Source organism: Metarhizium brunneum, chromosome 1 (assembly GCF_013426205.1).
Source record: "Metarhizium brunneum chromosome 1, complete sequence".
Taxonomy (NCBI): domain Eukaryota; kingdom Fungi; phylum Ascomycota; class Sordariomycetes; order Hypocreales; family Clavicipitaceae; genus Metarhizium; species Metarhizium brunneum.
In genome coordinates this window covers 507,050-518,863 of record NC_089422.1, presented here as the reverse complement: position 1 = coordinate 518,863, position 11,814 = coordinate 507,050, and the positions used below count along the sequence as shown (strand labels likewise).

The 11,814-nt window shown below is 49.7% G+C and overlaps 3 protein-coding genes across 3 annotated transcripts; 2 read left to right on the top strand and 1 right to left on the bottom strand.

Annotated features, from left to right (window-relative positions):
- Nucleotides 1-2,535: 2,535 nt before the first annotated feature.
- On the bottom strand, nt 2,536-4,209 carry G6M90_00g001700 (uncharacterized protein; the record flags this gene model as incomplete). Its single annotated transcript, XM_014687420.1, has 1 exon — nt 2,536-4,209. The coding sequence occupies one exon, from the start codon at nt 4,207-4,209 to the stop codon at nt 2,536-2,538; it is 1,674 nt and encodes a 557-aa protein (XP_014542906.1).
- A 3,977-nt stretch (nt 4,210-8,186) lies between these two features.
- G6M90_00g001690 (uncharacterized protein) lies at nt 8,187-8,803 on the top strand (the record flags this gene model as incomplete). Its single annotated transcript, XM_014687421.1, has 3 exons — nt 8,187-8,375; nt 8,477-8,561; nt 8,622-8,803. The coding sequence occupies 3 exons, from the start codon at nt 8,187-8,189 to the stop codon at nt 8,801-8,803; spliced, it is 456 nt and encodes a 151-aa protein (XP_014542907.1).
- A 1,037-nt stretch (nt 8,804-9,840) lies between these two features.
- On the top strand, nt 9,841-11,320 carry spk-1_0 (Serine/threonine-protein kinase spk-1; the record flags this gene model as incomplete). The annotated part of the gene is made up of 2 exons (XM_014687422.1): nt 9,841-10,486; nt 10,557-11,320. 2 exons carry the CDS (start codon nt 9,841-9,843, stop codon nt 11,318-11,320), a joined length of 1,410 nt encoding a protein of 469 aa, XP_014542908.1.
- Between the last annotated feature and the right edge of the window lie 494 nt (nt 11,321-11,814).

The window sequence follows — 11,814 nt, the reverse complement described above, 5'->3', positions numbered from 1 at the left end:
TCCAATGTCAAACCTTGTAGTAATGATGGGTGCATGCAGGAGACTTTCTCTAAGACTGGGGAATCTGATATTACCTTGGATAGAATAATAATGGATTCGTGCATTGCACATACAGCGCTTCTCCTGGGCTCTAGTTGAGGCCAAGCTGGAACGCCGCGAAGGCAATGGTGATGGCCCCGATGACGGTGAGAGCGATTTCTCTCGGTTCCATCATCGTGGCTGGTGGTGGTGATGGTGCTATGGTTGTTGTTGGACGAAGACAATGAGGATGATGACGGTGACGGCGATGATGGGGGTTGTGGTTGTCGCGATCTCGTTGGAACAGGACAGAAACCGACCGAACTTGCTCATGGCAGGCTACTGTCTTCTCGGCAGCAGGTCTCCTTCCTTCCTCCCGTAAAACTTGTTCGTGCCAGGCAAGAGGACTTTCCTTGTCCTTTCCTTGTCCCTTTGCCAGGAGGCGGACGAGGACCGAGCGCACCAGACCATGCGAGGACGGCAAGAGCACGTCTGGATTTCACATGGTATTGACGAATCGCTTCATCGTCTTGACCTTTGGTTTGCAGCATGGTATGCATTGTATCGTGGAATATGCCCATGCACTTCCAAATATATTTGACGATATCGTAGTATACCAGGCAAATAGCTGGATGAGTGCGAAAAAATATTTTATCCCTCCTCCGGTCGCTCTGGCCTTTGGTCTCTGCTCCAAATACGGCCCAAGTCTCTTTATTAAGTGGCAGCTTAAGCTATTATGGCGTCAAGTGTCAACAGCTGGTGGCACAAATAAGGCAGCTGTAGCCAGTCGGCGCCAGACTTCACTTAAGGAGACATGGACCGGCCAGACATTTGGGTATTGTCTATTTTGCGCTGTTTAAATGCCAGTCATAACAGCACCCGCTTCCTTACGATGAAACTTGGGCCCTTTGTTCCGAGCTATTGCAAACCACTTCACAACTCCATCGCGTGGACCAGCTCGGGGCTTGTGGACAAAACCAGCGTTTTGCCAGCCATTAGACACCATACAGCAAATGATGGCACGGTATCCAGCCAAGATTCCATCCTCACGGAGCGAAGAGCATGTCATTTTCTTTACTTTGGCACCATGCTCTTTTTTGCATGTGGCGACGCATCCGACCCGCACCGCCAAGATTGACGATACGCCAAAGGTAAACTTGGACAAGGGAATTCCGTTCTTTTCGGCGGAAAGAGGCAAATTAACAACGTCTTCGCCCAAATCACCACAATACAAAACAAAAGAGAGGAACGATAGCCTTCGACACCATCAGCAACCACAAGAAGCATCTCGTTTGAAGGAGGGACAAAAGAAGGTTTGTTGGCCTGGCCTTGTCTCCTCTCACAATTTTTTTCCTGCTACACAGCGGACAGTCTTGTTGCCTAGCACAAAGAAGCTTGACTGGAGGAAGGGACAAGCTCCGCTAATAAGATGGCAGTAGCCTTTTCTGCGCACGAATTAACTCAGATAGCTTCCGTCCTTTCCTAACAAGGCGGCGGCCACGACGAGACCAATAACGACGACGACAATGGCAACGAGACGGCGACGAGGCGGTCGGGTACTGCATCGTGTGGAATAAGGAGACAGATCACGTTAAAAATAACGCCCGTGGATGCCAACCCACGTTAATAACGGCTGCAAGGAATCGAGTTGAGTGGGATTTGACATCAACAACACCATGAGCAACACCCGCGCCACTCCAGCCATAATAATACTTAAGGAAGAATTTGCTGTAGAAATCCGAGCAGAGGCCGCTGAGAAGCGTTCCGAAGTCGCCGAGGCTTGTGCCTTGTTGGCCGAAGTCGTGCTGTTGAGAAACGTAGTGCGTAAATACCCGAATTTTATCAATATTTTATGCATCTTAACGCTTCACAGAAGAGCAGCCAGCTGCCGAAATTCGGGCAATGGAAAAGTGAGACAATCGGAAAGCGCGGTACGTATAGTACATGAATTTATAATTTCACGCATATCAATATTCCACGGAGGAGGCGGCGGCGGCAGTGCGCGCTGCCGAAAGACATCGTACATACAATACACGCGTCTATTATCAGTGCCACACTTTTGGATTTAGCTTGCTTCAGTATGAGTGTCAGGCTGGTTATAGGGTTTGACTACTGAACCAACTGGCATGAAGCAAGCAACATCCAGCAATCAAAGCCCATAGCCTAAGATCACCAATATCCAGGCTATAAATATCTATATCTTGGCTCTCTCTCTCTCTCTCTCTCTCTCTCTCTGTGCTGCCTCTGAAAATGATCCAGTATGTTGTCGGCTATTGCGAGCACCCGCTACCCTCATATCTTGTTACCAGCTCTTGTTACTTGTTACACGGAAATGGCTCTGTTATACAAGGTCTACGGTCACGAGACCTAGGGCAAAGTCCCTCACCGACTTCTTGTATTTAAAGACCCCGTTAGTCAACGAGGCCTTAAAGAAAACCAAGGACCTTTGATATCAAAGACTGTTATTAGATGATTGAGCCAAATTGCTCCAAGCCCTCTAATCGAGCCCTTGTCACATTACCAGGTCTGAAAGGAACCTTCCTCGCTCGCTTTTTCCATTTCCTTGTAATCGATAGTCGTATCATGGTCAATGTAACCGTCTTGATAATCAACGTCAATAGACTCAACATCTAGGCCCTCAAAATATTCCCTCCTAACATTCTCCTTCACGAGTGCTTCCCACCGCCTCTTCTTGTTCGTCCGACAGTCCGGGGTATCACACCAGAGGACATGCTGATTGCCCCGAGAGGAAAACTTGATTTGAAACCCTAGAAGGCCCAGCCATCCAAAGCTAGTAGGCTTCTGGACATACCACGAGTAGCGAAGCGAGAGAATGACTTGTCCCATGGCAAGATGCCACATGTATACCGCACCACAGATTCGACATTCGAGCGTCACTTGCCGTCCACACTCACATCCTTTGGGCCATGGGGCTTTCATGCCAAGGTGGCAAATGTCATGTTTTGCGAAGCAATTGCAGATGCCAGACTGAACAAACTTGCGAATCTCTCTATCGGCAGAAATGTGCGGGCACAGCCTGTGCTTGTGGTTGTGCAACGCATCTGCAACCAACTTGGACAGCCTTTCTTGAATGGCGGGCACAGTATGATCAGATCGACGCTCAAGGTCGAGTAAAGGCAGATCCCATCCATACCCTATATGCTGAGTCCAGGTCTCCTCTGAATCCAGCGTAGCAGAGAACCGTGGGAATGCGGATCCGGTTTTCCAAAATCGACCGACCCTCGGTTGCGGCTGGTGTGACCGACGGGTGCATGCAATCTCACACGCCATGTCGGCGGCAATGGTTTGGAAATCTATGAGGTCATGCCATGACAGTGACCTAACGAGAGTGTGATCGCACACCGTAAAGCGTTGGAGCCATCCAATGCAGATTTGCTCATTGGAGGGGACTCCATATGCTGCATTGTCCTCGGGGAAGACTGCCCTTGCGTGTAGAACACCACATCCGTGGCAATATTGCAAGCTGCGCAGCGTCTCTAATCTTTTTTCTATCGTCCCGCAATCTTCGGCCGCAAGGCAGGCGGTGCAATACATGTCATGATGTAGAGAATTGGCGACGTCGTTCCTCTGCGCGTGGGTGAGCAGAGATACATCAAGCCGCTTGTGATTTCCCGGTGATTCAGGTTCTCGGTGAAACTCTTTGAAGTAATGTGTATCAAAGAGTTTCATGAACCTGGTAGAAGTCTGGCGAAGGCAATACAAAGAGGGTGCCGGCAGATGTAACATGACTTCCAGCACAACTTCACTGGGCAATTCCAGGAGAGGGAATGCTGAACCGACTTCCTGCGCGTCCTCCACTGGGGAAGTGGCTGCCGCATCTTTCAAAAGATTGAGAAAATATCGCCGCATTACCATATAGGCCGCTTTGAGGGTCTCCAGTAAGAAATTCTGCAACGTCGATCTCCTTTTTACCCCTTGTCGCTCCTCCCCAACCGCAGCCTCCTCCATGATTGGGTTCTTCTCTCCAACTTGGTTCTCTTGTCTGTCCGAGTTCTTTACTGGAACTTGCTGTGATGAGTTGGAGACTTCAGTTGTAACGCCGCCCACTTCCAGAACAGGAACAGCTGGGGCATAAATCCCGGTATGATCGAAGAGAATGGGACCCTCAGCAACACGTTCCGTGAGACTGTCAAAAGATGTAGTACGCCCGAGTAAAGAAGGCCTGTCCATCGCGATAAGTTAGCTGCGTGGTCCCAGAGGCAGCTGATTGTTCTGATTGATGCCAGTGTTGACTGATGTTGGGCAGAAGCACTCGGTATTTCCGCTTGTGATGTAAAGTTCGTAATACGACGGAGTGTCTGCAGCGAAATCGAGCTTCAAATCCTAAGTTAAACTTGCTTTGTAATGGGTCTTGAGAATCGAGTGTATCGAAATGACTTTGAGAACTACTTCTGGGTAGGTCAATTTTTTTTTCTCGACCAGGGGAGTAGACATCTTTATAATGATGGAAAAAGACTACGTGGTTTTAAGCCTCCAGTCTGCAGACACTACGGCTTTTCCAAGGTTATGCTGGTGTGAACCTACCATATTCTAGCGCCAAGGCTATTTTGAGTTGGTTTGTACAAAATGGAACCGTTCTTCACGCCTACTTTGTTGAATTCTATACGTGACCCTATCGGGTCTGAAGTGACTTCCCCGTCGTTGAGCCTACTGAGTCATGGGAAGTGCCATTTCAAGCCTCAAGTCCTTAGACTGAAATAAAACTCAAAGCTAAAATGGAATAAAATAGTAGCAATAGAAAATAAGCTCGCGTGGGCAAGATACGACGAGGCCAAACTGGCAGTCACAACGACGACGTGCCAGCCATTCCAAACAGCCTCTCTTTTCTCTCGGCAAACACAAGGTATACTTGGCCCCAAGTGCATTCCCACGGATGATTCCTCCTCAGATATGATCCACATCTGTCCATGTACTACTTCAGCACGGGAAACTATAATTCTAAGACGACCGCCTGGCAAGACTGGTGGCAGTACCGGGCTTTCTTAGACTCTAACATCGTCTGACGCCACAATTTCTTAGTGTAGATGTACAAAACGCCACTCCCAGAATAATTAGATTCATAGACGACAAACAGAGACTTAAGCCGTATGCCACTAACGTACTCAGACACTCTTACTGTCACACGATCACAGGAAGCCTACGACCACGTGTGACAAGGGCCTAGCTTGGAGCAATTACTCAATTCATCTAATAACAGTCTTTGGTATCAAAGGTCCTTAGTTTTCCTCAAGGCCTTGAGGGACCAAAGCCGTCTATTTATACAAGAAGTCGGTGAGGACCTTCTGCCCTAATCCCGTGACCGTAGCCCTTGTGTAACCGTGTGACATTGGCCCATTTCCGTGTGACACAAGCTTCCCCCTTCTTCTAGCTCGACCTCGAGCTAGTATTCGGGTCATAATGATGATGATAATAATGTTAATGATCCGCAGGACCTAGTATCAGGGGGTCTGACTACCAGCGCGAAAATACTCCTATGACCTCCACAGGACCTAGTCAGAGGCAGGAATACCGGCTTGCTAGCGCTGTAAGGCTTCTTTAACCTCCCGTAAATCTATTCAGAGGCAGGATTACCTGCTTACTAGTACAGAAAGAGGCTATAACCTCCCGTAAATCTAGTCAGAGGCAGGAATACCTGCTTGCTAGCTCGGAAAGAGGCTCTTTATATCCTTGTGATTTAGCAGAGGCTGGTTGCTTGCTAGCTAAGGATAGAAGGATTTATACCTTTGCTTGGAAGACTGTTATTTGTGACAAGGGCCTAGCTTGGAGCAATTACTCAATTCATCTATTAACAGTCTTTGGTATCAAAGGTCCTTGGTTTTCCTCAAGGCCTCGAAGGGCGGGTGACCCTTATTTATATCAAGAGGCGGTCAAAGGGCTGTCCTAGATGCCTGAGGCCTCTATTAGGTCTTTGAGCCCTTGTGTAACTATCGTCATGTTCAAGGTACGGCCCGTGCCTTTATGGCAACGTGACATCCGTGTAACACCACGGGACCTAGAGCAGAAGATCTTTACTGACTTCTTGTATCAACAGGAGCTCTTTAATCAACCAAGCCTTAAAAAAGTCGAGGAATTTCAATACCAGAGACTACTATTAGATGAATAAAGCTACTGACCCTAAGCCCTCACTGAGTCATTGCCACACTCACACTCAGTCTTCAATCAACCAGTCTTGCCAAATTTATTCCAACGCCTGCCCGGGCCCTTTAAAACGAGGCCGGCTAATTATGTCCGAATTTCCTCTCTTATTCTGAGTAGATTTTGGCTTGATGTCAGGCTTTGCCTCGGGCTCGGGCTCCGGCATTAGATCGGTCCCGTGTGATATTGTTGCGGCTGCACTGGCAAGCCTCTTTCCCCCTATTTCTGTATAGCCTGGTATCTGCCCTGGTTGAATACTTTTTTCCTATAGTAGCCCACAGTTACTGCTTACACCCACTCCCTACCAACATTCAAAATGAAGTTCCCAAGAGAAGGAATTTGTTCCTGCCAATCTGTGACAATCGTTCACTTTGTAAAGGTTTGGAACGGAGGTTCCATTCATGCTAATGACTTGCTGATATCCAAGGTCCTTTGTTTCCCTTAAAGCCCCTGGTGTAGATGCCTTTATTTGTACAAAGCGGCGACGATCCCTGAAGCGTCGAGGCCTGATACATAAACTGGGTATCGAGCCCTTGGATAATTATCGCCAAACTCAGGGGTCGGTCCGTGCCGTGGCGTGACTTCCGTGTAACACAATCACTTATTGTTACACGGAAAAGGCCCAATAGATGGTGAAGCCCAATAAAGGGACTTCACCGATAAAGTACCTATTGGTTACACAAATTGAACATGTGCCTAGGCAAGAGAGCTAGGTATAGCTGTTCCCTTCATGTATATAGTGGTCACTCGTCACCCCCTTCCACTTGGAAAATTAAGGGCCTTAACACCCTTCAAGGATAATATTGAATTCAAGTCTTTTACTTCATGCCCTTTATCACGCCCTTGTCACACTTATGCTGGTCTGCGCTGTCGTCTGTGTCCTTTATGTGTTGCTTCATCGACTCATGGCCTCTCAGCGGCATTGAAACTTGCGGTGTCCTCTGCAGCCAGGCGTCTTTCGCGGCCTCCCTTGTATCATTCAAATGGAAGCTCACAACAATAGCGCTAGTCTCTTCTTTAGTTCTGTCTAGTGCCGCACTGGACGTTCTAAAAATAGAGGAAGAACTGCCTGGTGGTCTTAATCACTAAGCCTGTTCTGGGCGTTGATCCCATCCGATAAATGTTCCCAAAGCACCAGACACGAGTGTAGTTGCCTATTATTGATACCCGTGTTTCTTACGTGGTTTGTCCGTGATGATGGGTCATTTACAAAACTGACAGATGGCGTCTGGTGAGTGTCTGCTTTTCCGGGCCGCCAAACAATCCAGCCTGCTTCGGTGCCCAGTCTGTAGAAACTAACCAATAAAAACATGTTCAAATATTGATGCCCAGGAAACGCTCGTTCGTGAAACCCTCCTCCAGCCCAGTGGAGCAAGCCGAGAAATAGATGCAGCAAGAATTCAATAGCAAACGGCTGATCCTCTGCTGGGATGGCTCCGAAGGGAGCGGGTCGTCGGCGGCCTCGTCAAGTGGCATCTCAAGGTTCAACCGCGTCTGCTGCCAACATCACGCAGTCATGCAGCTCGATTGGCGACAGCCAAGAAAAGTGCGTCATGACTGATGGCCAATGCTACCTCGATGGAACAACGGCAGCGCATTGTAGTCGGGCTGAATCAGGCCGGACCGAGTTTCTGCCCAAAAAGGGCATAGCCGGGCTGTCGGTCTCGGCACATTCGGAGTAAGACGATGCGGGGGATCCGGGCAGAGGAAGGCGGTGAGACAAGAGTGTCAACTTCATTTGCCCAAGCTCAGCCCTTACAGGACCTTGTTCTAGAATACGAGACGTAGGGCCTGTAATGGGGTCGGCCGCCGTACGTTGCCTCGTATACGAGACACCGGCCTGCTATGACGCATGCACGTAAGATCTGAGTGGTAATGCCAAGCCCGGACACTGGATATATAAGACGATCACATTTCTGTTCCTTTTCCATGTCCCCTTCAGATAGCATTCAGCAGCACTTGAACCAGAATCATCTCTCTCCTTCTCATCTCAGTAAACCCAGGGTGACAATATGAAGGCCTCCGTCGTTGCATTCACTGCCCTCTTGGGCCTGGCCTCTGCCCAGAACGCCGTCGTCATGAACACTTGCCCCACAGCCATCTATGTGCAGTCTTTCCCGTATGATGGAAGTGCTGCCGGCCCTCTTACCACTGTTCAGCCTGGCAAGTCCTTCTCTGAGCCATTCAGAGCTAGCGGTTCGGTATGTTTATCCCGATAGTAAAAGTCGCATGGCTCCGCGACCAACTCTTCCCGTCCATATCGCGAAAAATGCCGTCTCGATAATGCTAATCATGTGTGTAGACTGTCAAGATTGCCAAGACCAAGACGCTTGACAAGCCTTTGTTCTTTGGGTATTCGTTCTCCTCAAACCCCGACTACGCGTACTGTGAGTTTCCACTGGGACTGGATGCCCCTTTTCGAGAATCTCTCTGACCTTGGATTCTAGATGAGTTCAGCACGGAATGGGGCAACCCGTTTGCCGCAAGCCAAAACACTCTGACCCCGGGCGATGGCTGCGAAGTCTTTGACTGCCAGGCAAACGATGCTGGCTGCTACAGCACACCTGCCCACAAGAAAGTGTATGGCTGCCCTCAGCCAGTCAATCTGACTGCCCGAGTTTGCAAGTAGATAAACGTCGACGACCATGATGTCAATGGTTGTGGTTCGGCGGTGGAAGTTCAGCGGTAGCCATCAAAGAGGATTGTGAAGAGTCCGAGAACACATTGTATTATTAATGTTCCCGGATTGCACATGGCAGCAGGATGCAGCTTACATACATCTATTCTAAAGTATTTGTTATATTTAAATTATTAAACTGGAGTTCTGTATCAGGTATTGGCTGTGTCAGCAATGGCTTGCGCTCTCCGAACCAGATATTCAGCCTCAAGGAGCCATTACAGATAAGAATATCTGGTCTAGGCATTCTCAAAGTAGCCCCAAGAGGATAGTAGATACCGGATTGACTATACATAGTACTCTGGGAATTTATCCGGCTGAGTGTAGGACTCGTTGAATTTATCCTAGGCTAAGCTAGTTAAGCTTGATATTTGCCTTGAAATGTTCTAGGTTCGGGTGTTCTCCGCTGTTGACTTCTATTCATTTAACTTATTTATTAAACTTAATAAAATTGGTAGTATTAGCAGCAACAATTACAAGGGTAGTAGGACAGGGGTTAAGTTATCAATTTAGTAGTATAGCCCACTATTATTATCTTAGCCGCGGAGCTCTTTCCGTAAAAGCAGACATCTTCCTGCCAGATTTAGCAGTAAGACTTTCCGCTATTTAGCGGGAACGAGTGCATTATTTCACGGAAGCGGGATCGCGTCCAGTGCACTTATCTAATTAATAAAAAGTGCCATATCCAGATGTCAACTTGCAGGTTACCTAGGTAAGTAGTTGACCAGACATATCTGGTAACTGTCCAGGCGGTGTCGTGTGCTGCAAAGCGCCAGGCTGTAAAATGAGCCAAATTGGCGCCTTGGGCACGTTGGCCTCGATCAATAAGAATTGATTCAATGTTCGCTCCATGTCCATGGCCCTGGTATTTCCTGAGGCACCGACATCGAGGAGACCCATAAATATCAAGGTGACGCTCATCGAACGGCGCATAAGCATCAATCAGCCCTTTTCACCATAACTTGGGCGTCATATCCTGTATCAACAGAATGAAGTCTTTCAAGACCTTGACGCATTCCTGGAAAACTCCAAGAGCCATTCATCCTCCCAAAAGCAGCCAAATCCCTTTACCATCCCGCACAAGGCGCCATTCTCTTCATTCATGCGCCATCACGCCAGGACAAGGCCCGGCACAGGCATACCGCGATCAGTATCACTGGATTGACGGCGCCGAGTCCCTCGAAAAATACACACGCGGTGGCTACCATCCAGTAATGATTGGGGACGTACTCAACAAGCGCTACCAAATTGTCGATAAGCTAGGTCACGGGGGATATTCAACCGTTTGGCTTGCGCGCGACACCCAGCAAGAGCTTTACGTCGCCCTCAAAATCGGCATCTCAGATTCGAGGCTCCACGAGACTGCGATCCTGAAAAGGCTCTCCGACCTCAAACCTCGCACCTCGTCAGATCCTGTCGCTTCATCAGGATACGATGCTATCCCCCGGCTCCTCGATGAATTTACCGTCCGCGGCCCCAACGGGACGCACCCGTGTTACGCAACTACTCCCGCCCAATGTTCTCTCAGCGATGCTTCCCGTCATTCCCTGTTCAGGCTAGAGGTAGCAAGGGCTCTATCTGTGAAGCTCGTGTCGGCGGTCGCATACATGCACAGCCAGGGCTATATTCACGGAGGTTTGTCCCACGCCGCCCACGCCTACTCCGACACCCCTTGCAACTGCTCCTAACGCCTCATCCCTGCTAGATATTCACCTCGGCAACGCCATGCTCAAATCTCCATCCAGCCTCAACAGCCTTTCCGTCGAACAGCTGTACGAAAAGTACGGACGCCCAGAGACCGTCGCCGTCTCCCGCGTCGACGGAGCCCCTCTGCCGCATAATATCCCCGAAAAGGCGGTTCTGCCACTCTATCTCGGCAAAAAAGCCCATAAAATCTCTCTACCAGAGACGCGCCTGATTCTCGTCGACTTTGGCGAGGCATTCGCTCCCGCGTCCAGCACGCGCCCCTGCGAAGACTGCCGGTCACCGCTGGCCGCCCGACCACCCGAAGCGCGCTTCGAGCCGCTATCACCACTTTCATTCTCCGCCGATATTTGGACCCTCGCCATCACCATGTGGAAGCTCGTCGCCATGAAGCCCCTCTTTAGTGATGAATTTATTCCACCCGACGCGGTGGTCGCACAGCAAGTAGACGTGTTGGGTCCCTTGCCACCGCGTTGGTGGCAGCTCTGGGAGCAGCGGCATCAATTCTTCGACGAGGACGGAAACCCGACTCAAGGAGAATACGCATCGCCTCCCCTCGGCGAAGCATTCGACGCCTGGGTCCAAAAGTACAGGAACGAATTCAACGTGGGCGTGTTTTCGCAAGGAGAAAAGACGGCGTTTCTACAACTGCTGCGCCAGATGCTGTCGTTTGATCCAAAGGACCGGCCAACGGCCGCAGAGGTGCTAGAGTCAGATTGGGTAGTCGAGTGGGCGAGGCCGGACTTTGAACGGAGCATCAAGTAGGTATCCATGCTTGGGTTCTTCACGAGTGCGCAATTACGGTCACAGCAACCGTGTCGCGGGCGAGGAGCTTCCTAGAAACACGGACATGACGGAGAGCACGGGTGCGGGAACCGATTGGCTCGCAGCATTGAGGTATGTTAGAATTTCTAGGTGTGCGTGACCCTGCGACGGGCGGCAAGACGGACTCAGCCGTGCCTACGATGCTGGACGCATGCCGGCGTCCAATAGCTTCAGCCGGGCTTTCCATCGGGATTAGATGGCAGCCGAGCCCATCATCAAGGCGCAGCGCACAGGTAACCGCCCTGAGTGCGTACAGCCATCAATGTCAAATATCAAGCACGCCACTCCCTCATGAGATTTTTCATCGAATACGACGACTCAGGATTGGACTCGGAATGGGCACTGGTAAGAGTTGCAATAAGAACATGACAAAGAGCTGGGCACAACTTGATCCCGGACAGGACGGCACATCACATGACTCAAGGGCATAACTT